We start from the raw sequence: 16,092 nt of genomic DNA, 5'->3' as shown, positions 1-16,092 counted from the left end.
GGAGATTTCAATGGCAGCAGCAGCAACAGCTGGAACCGTTCCCAGAGAGTTGACCAGGTCCAAAGGTCATGCATACATTTAAGCATCCATCAGTTGCGTTGTTCGTCGAGACTGCAATCGCCATCCTTGACTGGACCCATTCATATTCGACGATGCTGTGGCCATTTTTGTAGCCACTGAATTGTTAACAAATGGAGCTGCAGTGAACGCGAGAGAAATAACCTTTGGGCTCTTAATCGGACTCAATGGAAGGAAAACGCGAATTAATTACACTGCCTTCGGTGGACTCGGCTACATTGCCGGATGATGCGTCAAGTCCTCTCTTTGGTTTAACTTACTCTCGATTTATTATATCATATTTACCAGCAAACAGCCGCGTTAATATTCCTCGAACCGCTGGGCAAAAAGTTAATTATAATGTGTACATATTTACCCCTTAATTTGTTTACGCTAGACTCCCTTACAAAAAGTGTAATTGACAGTTGGCAAGATGATGATGGGGCCGTCTCATAATTAATTAATTGACTCAAATTAAATCAAGACGAATCGCAGCTTAATTAATTCGTTGCCACGTCCCTCACAGTGGCACATCATCCATACGTGATAAATTAAGGCTTTAAAGAGGCGGCTGCACGGTCTGGAAGTCACTTCTTCGTGGGCAAAAGTGCACCTAATTAGTTTTCACCCCTCTATTGAGTGAATTCTCGGGCAGATGTCAGTGACCCAACTGCCTCGGAAAACATTTAAGCTCTCGTCTAGATATTTCAATAAGAATTTTCACCCGAGAAAAGTTGGGTCTTGAAAGTTTCTGCAACATTTACCTGCCTGTAAGTCGGCATTTTTTCTCTATTTTTCTTTGAAGTTTTTCTTTGTTGCCTGCGAAGTTAAAACTTGAGGATTACTGCAGATGTCAGACCTAAGTTATGCACTCGCTAAACTTTTAGTGAGCTTGCCGCTCAGTTAGTTTATTCAAATTGCAAATAATAAAGATATTTCTATTAAAAAATTTTTAAATTAACAGTTTTAATGATTATATAAGATTATGGTAAACAAAAAATGTATCATAAATTCCCACTACTCGAAAATTTAAAACAGTGCCAGCAAGTCAAAAATTGCAGAATTTAATTCACTTGTTTGTTCAATATATTCTCCCCTTTATCTTAATACCTCAAGGGATTTATTTGCACTTCCACAAATTCAAAGAAGTCAGAATTTGTGGCTGTTGCCTTGGTTTCCAGGAAAATTCCAGCTTTGATTTTCAGGTGTCTGCTGATTTTAATTACGCATACGCACCGTATGATGTGAGGCAAACCCCAATAATGTGCGGTACGTTTCAATTGTGATGACATCAACTAGGGATTAAAAACTGCTCCGGGCCAAGTCCTCTCCTTTCGATAATGGAATGCTGGTAATTCGGATTAAATTTATTTATTTATGTCTCCTGGCGCCAGGACTCCCGCAATCCAGGCAAACCGGATACGGAAGGCAGGATAAACAAGAGGACAGCCGAGCCGAGTACAATAATAATATAAACATGCTATGCAAATTTGCTGTGTGGCCAGGGCCGCGTTCAAATAAAGCTCAACCAGTGGCAGATGTAAGATTTCCAGCAGCACGTGACGGTATTACCAAAGGCGATTTCCCCCGCCGCCTCGGGCAGCAAGGATAAATCAATGTTGGCTTTTGGCAAAGCACTTGGGGGGGCCAAAAAGCAAAAGTTGAAATTTATTTGAAAATTCAGCACAGAAAGGCAACTATTGTGCTCCCGGCATGGCCTCTGGCTGGCTCACCTGGCTCTCCTTTCACCTGCGCCCCGAAAATCTCTTTCTAATTCCACACAAATTAGGCACAAGAGAACAGAAATTGAAGTGAAATCAAATACACGTCAACATAAATTCAATTGCGAACATGGTTTAGCTCAAGGTCCTTTTGTTGCTAGGCAGAAATACTACCCAGTTTTCGATGAATTTCTGGGTTTATAAGGTTTAGAGTAGTCAGAAAATGATTTTATATTTTATCTAAGGTTGGTTTTTATATCGAAAGATGTAAACAAAAATATCATATACATATATTACAAAATATTAAAAATATAGCATTTAACGATTATATTAAGTTGTTATAGAGAAAAAATTGTCTAAATATTTGTTTTTTATTATATTTTAAACATATATACGGCTATACTTGCTAAATACTTAGTAAATTCCCTACTTTGAATTTCCAACAATGACAAGCACAAAGCAATATATCAGTTTGACTTTAAATGCATACCTTTTTCACGAAAAAAAAAAGTTTATTTTAACAATTCCTAAATTTATATTAAATTTAAAATTAAAATTTTTATTAAATAATCTAAAAAATCTTCAGCGTGACATTATTTAAGACTTTTGTTCTGCCCAGGCATCTGAGCCAAATTTATGATTATTAAATGCCTTTCCACTTACTACCAGATATTTCGCTGTCCATAAACTCAGCCAAGACATTCCCTTTTGCTTTTTTTTGCTGTAATTATTTTTATTTTCAGGGCAATCAGGGAACATAAAGCTTTAAGTAACTTGAATTTTTATATGAAGCCACTTCTGATGGCTTTGTTATTTTGTCACATATAACATTGTAATTATAACGTAGAATTGTGCAGGAACATGTCTTAGAAAAGTAGACTTATTGTATCAAAAACTCTTCTGTTGCTTTGTAATCTCATGACTTTTAACTGATTCCTAGATTTAAGTCATACGCCGACAAGTGTGCTCTTAATGTTTTTTCTTTGCTAAGTAGCTACTTCTAGAGAAATATTTTCCCAGTTTCTGTTTGTTGCTGCTAAAGTAACGTACTCTGTATATTACGTATACGCCACGTGGCACGTTGTAGGAGCAACTTGAAACACATTTACTTAGCATCGAATCGATACCATTAAGTATGTACATTCATCCGCGCTGGATGGTGGTGGATGAACACTCCCATTAGAATATGGGGGAGGCTATAGACATTGGAGCACTCACTTATCTCACCTCCAACCTCTATGGAAAACCAAACCCAACTTTTGTGGCATCCACCAGGTGAACTAGATGTTGTTTTCACAATAGTATGTTCTCTATTTTCTGTAGCATGTTCGTACTTTTCAGACACCAAAAACTGTCCCTGCTGTTCCTCTCGATTCGAACAGATTGAATTTGTGGCGACAGGGAGTGAGCACATCAAGGGCACGCTGTGAAATACGCTAAGCTTTTGTTGTCACTTTAATGCGCAATTATGGAGAAGCAGAGCGGGGAAGCCAATGTTGACAGACAGACAGTTTGGAATACACTGGAAAACCATTATTGCTAGGAAACTAAACTAAAAAACTAAAGAAAGTTGAAATCAAAGTTTTTCTTTCTTTAAGAAATAAAAGAGTTGCATTACCTAACTTTATATTTTAATTACAAGAGGCCTGACCCTTTTTAATTGCAAATTTCAGATTACAAAATTTTTTCTCAGTGCACCCACACACTTTCTGAATTTAAAGCATCATCTGCTGGTCCAACTATTCCCCATCGACTGATGCTCTCTGCACTCAAAGCCAACACAATCATTGCATTGACTTTGAATGGATGTTGGGGGAGAACGAACGATTGTCAAGGCTTTTAACAAAATGAACTCATGACGAATACATCACCACCCTCAGGACCTCCCCGACAGGATCTTGACATAAAATATCAGACAAAACATGAAAATCATTTCAAATTATGTAAACATAACTTAACTTAATACTCCTCCATAACAAAGCATTGTAAACATAGAATTAACTTCCAATTAGGTTTAGTTGCCAAATATCTAGGTAACAGTGCACTAGTCAAATAAAATTTCATTATTTTTTTTTTCCAAAAAAAAAAAAAAAAAAAAAAATGACGAATACATTTGATTGATCAGTATAATGTATATTCTCTTTATACATATATGTTTACAAAATTTCCTTTTAATGTTCAGACTTTAAAGTGACACACTTAGATTATGTCCACGTTGCAATGCTGACACCGTCCGTTGACGATGGTATTTCCCCCTCTTTGGTAAATGGTGCCACGCCCCCTGCCATAGGTTCCACCTCCACCATCACCGCGGGATATGACCACGTTGCCATTGCTGCCTGGGGAGGAGAAGCTACGGTACTCCTGGCCATCCAGATAGACGGGATCTCCTTGCGGATTGGGGCCTGTTCGAGTGAAAAATTAAGCAAAGGAATGCCAATGGCAATCAATGGCTTGTACTTACAAGTCAGGCATACCCCGTTGACCACCACCGTACTGGGATGCGCTGCAAATGATTAGCAAGGTATCAATTAGCGTCAGCTGCTACCCGCAGCAGAATCCCACATGCTCACCGCCGACCAGAGCCGGAATCAAAGCCAACGGGAGCAGCACACACGTCAGGTAGTTCATGTTCAAGCCGATAGACAAGCGACTCGGCTCTCACCACGCCGCTTATATAGTGCGGTCGATCGGTCGGCAGTTCAATCTGAATCAAAATCAATTTGCATAAGCCTGGATTCTCGCGGCAAAACATACAGAATTCGAGGCACTCTATAGGTCATATAGTACACATACATACATTCCTCACAATTTTTCCCCACAAAACAGATTTCGAAGGGTTTTCCCCAATTCAGCGAGATACGTAATTGATTTCCTTGAACTTCAAACAGAGAAATTTATGAGAGTCACGCCCAAAAACACTGTTAACAATTACTACTAGACGTTCTAAACATGAATGGCAAGCGCGATTCCAGAGAATCACACCCCCAACCTAGCCGGGCCATCAATCCAATGCAGCAAAACGGGTTTCCGTGCCAAATGTCGTGACTCGTGAACAGAACGTAAAACGTAGCGCCGCGATTGACACTTAAAAAATGGTTTTAAACACAAAATAAACAAATTAACAACCGAAAAAATCAAGTCATTTTTCATGTCTAGATTTTTGATTACAACTGATGAAAGTACAAATACTTTAATTAGAAGGGAAATATTGTGAGGCTTCATTACTTTTTAGATAGAAAAATTCTCTGTTTAAAGATTTACTTACAAAAAGGAGAGAGGTTTCTAGGTTTGATAAGTATTTGGAAATCCCACTTTTTACCTTTTAGAAAGACTTTAAGCTCCTTCATTTTATAGATTTCTTTATTTATTATAATAAATTAATTAAAGAACGTAGGGCATCTAGTCAACACTTCAACTCGTCTATCTGATGAGCTTCTAATTGTTTTTAAAAAGTATCTGTGGGCAATTCCCTGCTGAGATTTATACTTACGTAGCGGTTTGTTTATATGCGAAAAGTTCTCTGCAGCGATAAGGAACGGAGATCGGTGAGTGCATCGTATATAAGCGGCTGCTGTCGATTGTACCTGGTCCAGACCAGTTCGACATATCAACAGATCGGCACAATAATGAGACATCTGACGGCACTGGCAATACTCGCTCTCTCTACCCTGGCGCTGGCCGAGGCGGCTGTTTACATTGGCGGCGGTTGCTACGACTGTAAGTTAGAGCCCTGACATTATTTCATAGCTAAGAATCCCTTCCAAAACAAAGACAAAACACAAAGGAAAACCAAGGAAGTAATATTTCAGATTTCTTTTTACCTTTGCCCACTCCCGAACGTTGTTTACCTGGACTTATTTTATGTTAACTTGACTTGATGCCTTGGGCGAGTTCTTTCTTTTTTCTACAAATAATCCCGAGTAAGCTAGAGTCATTTTGAAACTTGTTTTAGATATTGTTGCTTAGGGGTGTACAAGTGTATAGATGTTGACTCGCCTTTCAAGAAGTATATAAAAACCATTAATTAGTATATTAGTATAGTAATATTTTCTGTATTTTATTTAACAATGTTAGCAAATAGTTTACTGGTTTAGAGTTCCTTCTATTTAATTCTTTATATTAATAGTTACACTAACTTATATCTCACCTGCATTTAAATTTATAATTTATCTCTTATATATTATTATTTAATTTTTAAATATTCCAAAGCGAACTTGTAGATGCACTAGACTTATATAAGCTTTCAATTACATTCAAAACCCCAACGCAGGCGCATTTCGCGCACCAATTAAGTAACCGCATGAATCTCTCATTCGACCGACACTTTTAGGTAATCCACCGGGCGGCCAGGGACCTGGCGTCTACACAGGAGTCAATGGAGGACGTGGAGGAGGAGGAGGTGGCGGCAGCTATTACAACGGTGGAGGTGGCGGCCGTGGAGGAGGCGGCGGGCGTCCAGTCTATTCGGGCAACTTCGGGCCTGGCTATAGCAACGGCGGTGGAGGTCCCGGCGGAGGTGGCGGTGGCTATGGCGGCGGCGGTTATGGAGGTGGTTACGATGACGGCGGTCTCACGCAGATTATAAGCGGATGAGTATATAATCTAGGGGCTATTACGCCATTAAATTCTGCAAATGACCAAACGTCGGCTGATATTTAGCTTGGACATTAATAGAATAAAACAAATACAAAATAAAAAGCAGTATGTCTGTTTAGAAAAATGTGTAATTTATTCCTGACTTTCGGATACTCTTTTTTACTCTTAAAAAATTTTAATGGACAGTTGCCTTTAAGAAATATATTGTTCGTCCTCAGTAAATAGAAATATTTCAATAAAATTGTGTGAAATCTACAAGAAACTCCCCTTAGTAATTGCTTCCCCGCAATCTTAAAGCCCACTCTACCAGACCCCATTTTTATTCCAAATATCCCTTTACAAAATCCCAGAGGAATTGCTCTTTTACAGCTTTAAAGTCTACTTCGTTATATGAATTTTAGTACTATGACCTGGATTGGTAATTTTATGGTAGCTACGAAATTATTTTCTGATTTGATTGCCCAGAGTCATAAATTGTAAAATGAAATTCACTTTAAGTGGTATGTGCTTTCGGGCCATGAATTGGTTTGGCCAGTGCCAGTGCCAGGTCCAGCACTTTGAGTAAATATTATCCGGAGGGTATTTTTCCGTTTTTCTTGATTTATTACCATGCGTTTTCATATTCATATTTTGCTCAACATTTGCATTTCATGTGAACCAACTTTCTTTTAAAAAAATAGGCGGAAATTTGATACCAAAAAGTAATGAAATGTTCGTGGAAATCCAATTCAAACCAATTTCTAAATAAATTCATATCTACTTAGCCATGCTCTTTATGCCAGAGCAGAAAAACAACTAGAATGCATTTAATTTTGCATAAATGAAGAGTTCAAGCAAGTCCAAGGCCCCTTCCTTTAGTTTCCTGTGAAAAGTGAGCCACAATGTACACTCGGACTTGTGAAAACAGAACAGGATACCAAGGAAACTTTTGGGGGCGGAAGACGAATGAAAATAATTGAAAGTTTGTGGCTCCCTATACTTATTTGTCTTAATTACACGGCTCGTCCTTGTTAAATATGCAACGCATCGAATTTCCCAAAAAGCTGGGAAAAAGCCCTTCACCACTTAATTGATTCAATTAAAAGTTCGATTTGTCTACCGAACAAGGGATTTTGCGAGCTTGGCTGAACTTAATGACCCGGAATCGATTTTTTTTGCCATTATTAAATTACAAATATCGTTATAAGAGAATGCATTTCAAGTATAAAAGCGGAAAAATCAATTAATCCTTTCGTCAGGAAATTCCATTGGCAAAGACTGAACAATGCTATGATCCTTGTGTTTCATATTTAAACTTAAGCTCTGCTTTAGCAGAATTTCTAATTAAGCTTTAAGGAGACGAGCATAAAGGACAGCTTACTTCTTTGGTTATTTTTTGCTCCTTTTTTGTTTGGGTTCACTTTGCAAATGACAAGTTGACAAGGCCGCAAGTGTTCATACTTTTCTTTCAAGCTTGCGGTTGAACCTTGCCGCTTGAATAAGTCACCACAAAGGCAGGGTAAATCGAGGCAATCGATTTGTTACACAGTCCAGACGGTTGCCCAGAGCCACCTGTGTCCCCCGTTCGATGCATAGGAAATAATGTCTGCTCCGTTACACTGCATTCCTCGAACTAATGGGACCCGGCTTCCCACTTACCAGCACTCCTTCAATTACGCTCTTACGGAGGAGCAGCACCACAAGTCGAGCGAGTAATTTTCAGGTGAATAGTGACAGAATGGAGTGGCAGGTGGATGTACCACGGAGCCATTAGCGTTCAATTTCCCAGCTTCGGGTAAAAACTAAGCGAGTGCGCGAACGAAATTAACTTGGACCTGACCCAGCCACCTCGCCGCTTTGCGACGTGAGCAACTCTTGAAACGGCCAACTTTATGCTTCATATTATGGAAAGTTTGCTGTTGCTCTGGAAACTGTTTACAAAAGCAGTTGGTATGCTCTTCCCTTAATGGTATTTTTTTGGCTGCCATTCAAGGAGCTAACTGGTAGATATTTTCTAATTAATTTTAAAGCTTTGACTTATACTTACTGTATAAATTCCCCTACAGAATCCAAGGTTTTAAAACCTTTTAAAAGGTGTCAAAGTCCTAATCAATTTATCACCTACGGATGCACAATTTTGTGGGATATTTTTCGATACATTTCAGAGGGATTTTGAATCCTGAAAGCACTTTAACAGGCCATAAATCTCGAGTTCGATGCTAATTACTGCAATGATAGACAAGTTTGAGGTATACATGGGCAAGCCACAGAGTTCACAAAATTTGAATCCTTCTCCATGAAAGGAAACCCATCTGAACTGCATCAATGTTAGAGTTGCCAATGTCAGGAGGCAGCAAAACGATTACAAAACCGAAACTCGAAGCTGGGCCGTGGCTAAAAACGAAAAACGGAAGGCATAAAGTTGACTACTGGCAGGGCCTCAATTTCCCGAGGAGAGGCGGTCTGCGGCTGAAAGCTAAGAATGCATTCCCTTCGCAAGATCTGTGGGAAAAATCCGTGAAAATGGAGCAGCAACTACTAGTTTGTAATAAAAACTCTTGGATGTGGGATGCAACTTAAAGCGAATATTTATAAAAAATCCCTCTTGACAATTTCCATATAAAAAAACAAACTTTTAACAACCAATCTTCACAATTGAGCAGCTGAGGCCAACTAAGCTAAAAGTTTTCTTGCCTGGGGGGATAGATTAAAAATGATAGTTGTGTGAAGGTTCTGTAAAAAGTTAATAAGCTTATGTATACTCTGGCAACTCGAGAAAAAAATTTAAAGAAAACTTATTACAAATAAAAATTTATGAAGAGTATTTTAGCCGAAATCGACAGTTTCTGATCAAATTGAGACCAAGCCACATTGGTATTAAACATATCCACGTAGTATTTAGTACGATTTTCTATAGATAGTTCACCAAAACTAAAGTTTTGTGAGTAAATCTTGATCAAAGTGTATTTTTATGTCACATCTTTTCGCATATTAGGTTTCCCTTTCCGGTAAACAGCCGGGCATAGTTACATAGTTTTAGATATTTTGTTGACAATGTTCTTTCAGTGTACGTAAAGAATTTAATATTCCGGCGCAGCAGGTGCTGTGGTGCTGATATTGAAATTCAGGAAAACGAACTTCGAAATATTCGCCTTTGTGCTGTGCTTTGTTTCTGTGTCCCTCCTTGGTTATGCATCCGATTGTTTCTTTGCGGTTGCCAGTGGTTTTCGATGGAACCTGGATATTGTGCGGTGGAGGCACCTGTAAAATTTGAATTCGTGGCTAAAAAGGAAGCAAGGACAGCGCAAGGACACCTAATAAAAACCACTAAAAGGAGTACAACGTGAGTATGTATTTTTATTTGAAATATGCATTTAATTTTACTTAACATAGGACAGAAAACCGGTGCCGCTTTCCGACCCCGTAACCCGCCCGCCTCTCACACACACACACGCACACACTCAAGCCAACGACACCGGAAAATGCACAGACACAGAAAAGAGGGGAAACCCAGAGGGAGAGAGTGAGTAGTTTCCAGGGCGCTTTAAGGGAGCTAAAATGCTTTGCATTCTCAATTGGACAGCCCAAAAAACCAGAAACTCAAGTTCGGACATCCACAAACGCTTCACACATCCTCATCCACACCTACATCCACACCCACACCCATATCGCATTCCATTCAGCTGACCACACCCACACGTATTGGTCATTTCGATTTACGGCCAGAACCGCATCGCCATCAGCATCAGCAGCAGCGTCGCCGCCACCTGGCAACCTAGCCAGCTCCTGTCCAGGGTCAGTCCCAGTCCGGTGGCGTGGACGCAGATGTTCTGGAGGACAGCGCAGTTCCGGAAATGCTTCTCGTCCGACAGCATTTTGGCCGTCTCGCGGGCAAACTCCGCCGAGTTCTTGTAGCACTTGTAGCGGGCGCTGTTGTAGATGCAGTTCTCGTACGCGTACCGGGCGCTGTAAAAGTACAGTTTTTGATTGCAATTGGTATCGATTCCAGCGAAAGGAAATTCACAACACCCATTGCCAGCGACAATGCAATAAATATTATCGTTCTGACTAGGATTTTTCACCTTAATTTACGAATCGTAGAAAAAATATAACAAGAAAGAAAGCGACTATCTATGCTCTTCTGTGAAAAAAAAAATTTAATTAAATTTGTAATTCTAAAATCTTTCAAAAAACCTGCAGATTAGCAAATTTCTAATATGTCTATGCTGTTTAAGATCATATTTTTAATTATACCTTTTCAACTTTATTTAATAATAGTTAGAAATTTGCAACGCATTGGCTCAAGATCAACAGCAGAGTCAATATAGCCAAGCCCGTCTATCTGCCCTTTTCTAGGCAAACTAGTCTTTCAATTTAAATCTCGCTAGCTTCGTTGCAACAAATTGCAAAGCGTTGCTAACTTCTGAATACATGGAATTTGAATATTGCCGTTTTTCTAGAGGTTATTCTTGCACTCTAAAAATAATGGCTTCACATGAAGAGAAATATTTCGTTTAACATACACACAGAATTCGGGGAATTTCAAAAATACAGCAAATAAGGGAATAACAATTCCCGAGGAATAAAATTGTTTCGTTTAACTTACCAGCAGAATTCTAGGAACTTTTCGCTGGCGTTCCGCGTCTCGTCGTGCACCTCGTCACTAAGGATGCTCTCGAACTCGGACGTGCAGGTGACCCAGTCCAGCTGGATGTAGGCGAAGCAGTCCTTGTGCCGCAAGTAGTCTGTAAAATTTCCACAGAAAAACATGTCGAGGATCCTTCACACGCATACTTTTAGTATAAATAAAGCAAATGCTGTTGCGGCTTTGCCGAGTAAGTCCTGTCAAGTTGGGGTCCTTTGTTTAAGGCTTTCCGAGGGCTTTGCTCTGGGCTGTGTGTGCATGTGTGTGTACTGGTGTGTGGTGAATAAAGCTGTGCTTGGACACCTCGACGCCTGTGGGTATGCTAATGTTTTCGCAAGTGTCAGAGTGGCGAATTGATTTCCTGCAGCTGCCTCAGATAGGATAATGCTTGTACATTTTAGTAAGCTTACCCCGCTGGAAATCGGTGTCGCCGCAGAACTTGTAGAAAAACCGCCGCGCTCCCTCCACATTGTTCTTGAACGTGTCCAGCTTGCGATCGTCCAGGCAGCGCTTCGAGTAGGCGTCGAAGCACTTCATGCCGCGGTTGAAAATACTGCAAGACATAATTCGATTTGAAGGAGGGACAATTGAGTGAGGTCTAATTGAGTGCTGCCACTCAAGTTGCTACTCTCCTGACACGTCTCCTACATACATACATATATTTGCAAATTGCTGTGGACCTTAGCCATTCGCTTTAATGCTTTACCATTTGTCTATAAAAGATATAACTAAAGCCTCACGTTTTTCACTTAGTTAAACTCCCTTAGCCTTTTACCCATTTTTAAACAGTTTTGCAAAACATTTTTGCTAATTGTTAATAGCAGCTTATTTAAAGACAGGAAACTTTAGTGAGCTTCTAGTTACTACTGTACTTGTAGTCTTAATATTTCAATACTTCTTTCACAGCCAATGCCTTAGTTCTGTTAGTGAAGTCCTCTGCAATATTTAATTAATTCTGTCTAAGAGTTCAACTGCCAAAGTAATAATTACACAGTTCCAAAAATATGTAAATGACATTTTGACCATCAGCATTTAAGGCATTTTTGGAATTCGAGCCAAGTCAAACGACAATTTACGAGTTTTGCTAATTAGATTTGGACATGCCAAACGAAGCTTAGCTAATACCTTAAGAATAGGCAAGAAAATATCAAGCAAATAAGAATCAGGTGATAAATATAGGTATGATTTTAAGTAATTTAACTAAAGATTACTTTTATGAATTTGACAATTTATGAGCTATTATGAATATAGTTACTTGAATATTCGGATTCCAATTTTTCATATTTGTTATCATTTACAATTCCTTTTTATTAATGGCTTTTGTTTAAGATTATTGAAAGCAGTTGTACTTCAAATTAATAATATACATGTAGATTAAATGAATTCCTAATTCCCACATTCTATTGTAGTTTTGGTATATAGTAATGGCAATAGTAATTTCGGCTCAAAATATTTGATTAATCAAGTATTAAATAATAATAATTAATAGCATGAAATATTTGTTTTACGGTTAATATTCATTCCTAGGTTTTTTTTTAGCACAAGGAACTGTAAGACATTAAGTAATTTCTAATGATTCTTTTATCAGCCCATTAAAACTCAATTTCTACGGCTGATTTCGTTTAAAATATACTGAATTCCAATTAGGGAATCAAGGGCATGCTAATGCCAAAAGTCTGAAACTTATTTTTGGCACTCAAAAGCCGGAATAATTAATCATCTACGCGGACGCCCAGACGGAATACCCAGCCGGACCCCACTCAAGCCGGGATATTGTCCCCTGTCGAAAAAAACACGACCCTGAATAACTTTTACTCCCAGGAGCAAAATGGAAATATGAATAAATCGGTTTTGCAGCGCGCCTCCTTAAGCCGCTTGAGGTGGCCAATCGATAATGGAAGTGCCACTTTTATTCGACACTTAATGGGTGTCCCATTTCAAGCCCCCGGCGTACTTGCACTTGGTGGTGATCTCCTTCTTGCTGATGACAATTTTGTTGTTCTGCAGAAACTCCATAAGGTGCGGCGGCAAATCCTTAAAGCACTCGTCCACCATACCCTGAGTGCTGCCGCACTCCTCGCCCGGTAGCGCCAGCTGAGTTATATTCCCGTTCTCGGCCAGGACCACAACCGTCACACAGAGCAAAGCGACACAGTAACCAAATAAAACACTGCACAGTGAGCTTCTCACGCACATCCTAGCAGGAGGACACTTGTTGCCAGGACACGGATTCGACGTATGGAGAGATTAATGCACCATGTACAGGTCCTCTGGTTTAAACCAACCGCACGACCGCTTACACTGCACTGAAGCGACCAACCGCGGGCAGCGTCTATTAAAAGGACTGCCGAAGGGACCTTCTGTTACGGCACTGTTACGGTTCTGTTAGGCGGGCGCATGCGCTTGCGCTTTGCTAGCACGTGCTTCGTCCTTTGTTTACAATACAAAGCAGCCCACTTTCTGGCAGACAGTTGGACAGACAGATTGCCGTGGGATATGGAAGTCTGTCGTAAATTAACGTCTAGTTGAGAGCTTCACTTGAATGACCGACTTGACGCACATGACGCCAAATGTTGCGTTCCGAAACACTCCACAAGCAGTCCGGCACTGATTTGCTGCTAATTAACCCCACCTGATTTTCCGGAGTGCATGTCCTTTCAGTTATGATACCTATTCCAGAGAATTTACAGAAATTAATGCAAGTTGATGGTCTTGTGGTCTTGCCTGAGATAGACATTGGACAAGGTCACAGTCAAGTGAGGCTAGTTTAGTATATTTATTATGGCGCTTGACCCAAGGCGCTTTTCTCTTCTACGAATATGACAGGCCAGAGCAGGAGTTGGACATCGTTTCCCCTTCATGCAATCATGGGCAAACTCAATTAAGCATTATTGTTACTTACCTTTAAAATATATGTTCAATATTCCAAGCAAGAAATAAAATATATTCGCTTTTTATATAAACATTTATTTATTCAAAAAGTTATACATAATCGTACATACATACACAAATGTAATTAATTACTTGTGCGTATTTAATAGATATTTGTAGGTTTTGAACATATGGATTATCTCACATTAAAACAATGATTGCCTTCTCAAACGTATGCAGTTAAAAAATAAAGATGCTGGCGATGAATGAACATTGTTTCAGATGTGTTTTGTTAGGACACACAACGTTTGATTTGATTAATGCAATGAGCGTACAACTAAATGATTTAAAACGTTCTTTTCTGTTTAGTTACACAATCATTGAGAGAATTATATTTGCTTGTTGTTAAAATCAATGCTGAACTCATCATAAGCAAGGTTTTCGAATTGCTACGATTGCACGATTGCCGTTATTATCAATAAGAACTATACATTATGTTTTATATTAATTATAGGTTGATTTTAGTTTTGTTTCTGAGTATAAAGTCTCACAATGTGCAGAATAATTTCAAAATGTTCTTTATATTATTTTTATTTATTATAAGCTTTTTTTTTTAAGATTATTTTGATTAGTGCCGATTTGTTTTTAAGGCACATATTGATAACAACTCGATTTCCCAACAAAAATGAATAAAAATTCTTTAATTTAAAATAAAGTGTGCGGCAATAGGTTTATGTTGGGCGAGCGCCCACTTTGTACCATAAATTAAATGCAATTCCTTTTCGCTTTTTAGTTTTGTTCCTTCCCAATCTGCCTGCATTCATTTTATAACATTTAAGTAATATATTTTTATTCAGTTAAGAGTTTTAACAATGCCAGATTCCATGCTCAGTGGCTTGGTGTTTATTTTAAATTAAAGAATTCTCTTTTGTTGAGTGTGTGTGTGTGTTTCTAGAACAATTTGAAGATTAAAAAATATGTTTTTGTTTTTATTTCTGCATATAATACATTAGCGTTAAAGTATTTAAAATAATTTAAGTTTAGCGTTTAATTGTACATAATGAATGCTTGATATTATCATCATAATAATCATACCTACGTATGACCGTGTTTCATTAACTAAATATGGCTGTTAAACGTGTTTAATGTGACATTATGCAAATTGTTTCGATAGCTTTCTCGCCCCCACTCTCTCTCTCTTTTCACACAATCAGACCGGAGTGGAGCTGGTATAGATATGTAACATAATCAAAGAATACTTCATTAACAAGAGCTTGCGTCAGTTTAACAAAAAATAGAATAGGCTTTACGCTTACTTTAAAAAAGACGGCACAAGATCGTTGCCCGACATAATAATGAGTTGAGCCGTCGCCTAGTCTCTGGGGGTTCACAATGATCAGGGGAGAGGGAAAACAACTAACGTTCATCTAGTAAAAGATTCATAATTTGAGTTAAAAGAGCGCTTTAAAAAAAAAAATAAAAACAGCTTCTTTTTTTTTTATGCTTGCTTGTATAGAGTTTCTTGGATGAGATTCCGTTAACATAATATTCTTTAGTTCGATTAAGGGGTTTATTGGGATTATTATATACAGAATTGTATATGCATATTATAATATATATAAATATATATGTGTGTGCGTTTGCTTTAAGTATGTTTTTGTTCGTTGAACTTTTCACTAAGAACTAACTTGTATTTTCCATTAGATTATGTTAATTAAACTAAGTTCTATGTTTGATTCTCTTATCAATTGTTTTGCTTTTCGCTTACTTTGTTTAGTTTTGTTTGCTGGCAAAACTTAACGGTTTAATGGCCACAAGATTCAATACATACTGATGTTGCTGCTGGTGTTCTTTGCTGCTGCTGCTGCTACTGCTGTCCATTAAGTGCTGCATCTGCTGCTGGGTGTTGTTGATGTGGCGAATGGGTCAGAGTTCAGGTGTCAGGAGCGAGTTTAGTAGCTGTTGTTGTGTCAGTGACATGTTGCTCAGTGTGTTCGGTTTTCAGTTTTCTTTTTTCTGGTTACAGTTTCTGGTTAGCTTCAGATGGATGCACATACACACGCACACACATGGCTCTGATATTGGCCTGGCTAGGATGCAGCTGCTGCTCGGCGTCCGTGCTCGTCTATGGCAGGCGTGGATGGATTCATGGCGGATGGAGGAGCGGGTTGGTTGGAGAGTTTAATGGTGTCATTGGTGGTGTTGGTAGTGTGCTTTTGG

General features: G+C 38.8%; 4 protein-coding genes across 7 annotated transcripts in view; 1 reads left to right on the top strand and 3 right to left on the bottom strand.

The window, feature by feature from the left end:
- Positions 1-3,886: 3,886 nt before the first annotated feature.
- On the bottom strand, positions 3,887-4,478 carry BomBc3 (Bomanin Bicipital 3). The gene is made up of 3 exons (XM_017167838.3): positions 4,352-4,478; positions 4,243-4,284; positions 3,887-4,183 (listed from the first exon to the last, which is right to left on the bottom strand). The coding sequence occupies exons 1-3, from the start codon at positions 4,407-4,409 to the stop codon at positions 3,978-3,980; spliced, it is 306 nt and encodes a 101-aa protein (XP_017023327.1). The 5' UTR covers positions 4,410-4,478; the 3' UTR covers positions 3,887-3,977.
- A 799-nt stretch (positions 4,479-5,277) lies between these two features.
- BomT3 (Bomanin Tailed 3) lies at positions 5,278-6,501 on the top strand. Its single transcript, XM_017167836.3, has 2 exons — positions 5,278-5,498; positions 6,112-6,501. The coding sequence occupies exons 1-2, from the start codon at positions 5,288-5,290 to the stop codon at positions 6,372-6,374; spliced, it is 474 nt and encodes a 157-aa protein (XP_017023325.2). The 5' UTR covers positions 5,278-5,287; the 3' UTR covers positions 6,375-6,501.
- Positions 6,502-9,693: 3,192 nt separating this feature from the next.
- LOC108075390 (uncharacterized) lies at positions 9,694-13,312 on the bottom strand. Its single transcript, XM_017167801.3, has 4 exons — positions 12,956-13,312; positions 11,412-11,554; positions 10,963-11,101; positions 9,694-10,322 (listed from the first exon to the last, which is right to left on the bottom strand). The coding sequence occupies exons 1-4, from the start codon at positions 13,195-13,197 to the stop codon at positions 10,073-10,075; spliced, it is 774 nt and encodes a 257-aa protein (XP_017023290.1). The 5' UTR covers positions 13,198-13,312; the 3' UTR covers positions 9,694-10,072.
- A 645-nt stretch (positions 13,313-13,957) lies between these two features.
- how (protein held out wings) overlaps positions 13,958-16,092 on the bottom strand; it is a 41,201-nt gene continuing 39,066 nt past the window's right edge. For 2 of the 4 annotated variants that reach the window (XM_070286353.1, XM_017168014.3), the window contains exon 9: positions 13,958-16,085. The gene's annotated coding sequence lies outside the window, so the exon portion shown is untranslated. The remainder of the gene's footprint in view (positions 16,086-16,092) is intronic. The other 2 variants (XM_017168016.3, XM_017168015.3) reach the window with 2 other exon arrangements.

Source organism: Drosophila kikkawai, chromosome 3R, assembly GCF_030179895.1.
Source record: "Drosophila kikkawai strain 14028-0561.14 chromosome 3R, DkikHiC1v2, whole genome shotgun sequence".
In the NCBI taxonomy this organism is placed as follows: domain Eukaryota; kingdom Metazoa; phylum Arthropoda; class Insecta; order Diptera; family Drosophilidae; genus Drosophila; species Drosophila kikkawai.
Note: the sequence above shows the minus strand (reverse complement) of the source record. Positions and strands in the feature narration are given on the sequence as shown.

Coding starts and splice junctions, on each gene's coding strand:
- BomBc3 (XM_017167838.3), bottom strand. CDS start 4,409: ATGAACTACCTGACGTGTGTGCTGCTCCCGTTGGCTTTGATTCCGGCT. Junction 4,285..4,351: donor GATTCCGGCTCTGGTCGGCG/GTGAGCATGTGG, acceptor AATCATTTGCAG/CGCATCCCAGTACGGTGGTG. Junction 4,184..4,242: donor CAACGGGGTATGCCTGACTT/GTAAGTACAAGC, acceptor TCACTCGAACAG/GCCCCAATCCGCAAGGAGAT.
- BomT3 (XM_017167836.3), top strand. CDS start 5,288: ATGCGAAAAGTTCTCTGCAGCGATAAGGAACGGAGATCGGTGAGTGCA. Junction 5,499..6,111: donor TGGCGGCGGTTGCTACGACT/GTAAGTTAGAGC, acceptor CGACACTTTTAG/GTAATCCACCGGGCGGCCAG.
- LOC108075390 (XM_017167801.3), bottom strand. CDS start 13,197: ATGTGCGTGAGAAGCTCACTGTGCAGTGTTTTATTTGGTTACTGTGTC. Junction 11,555..12,955: donor GAGATCACCACCAAGTGCAA/GTACGCCGGGGG, acceptor TATGTCTTGCAG/TATTTTCAACCGCGGCATGA. Junction 11,102..11,411: donor CGACACCGATTTCCAGCGGG/GTAAGCTTACTA, acceptor GAAATTTTACAG/ACTACTTGCGGCACAAGGAC.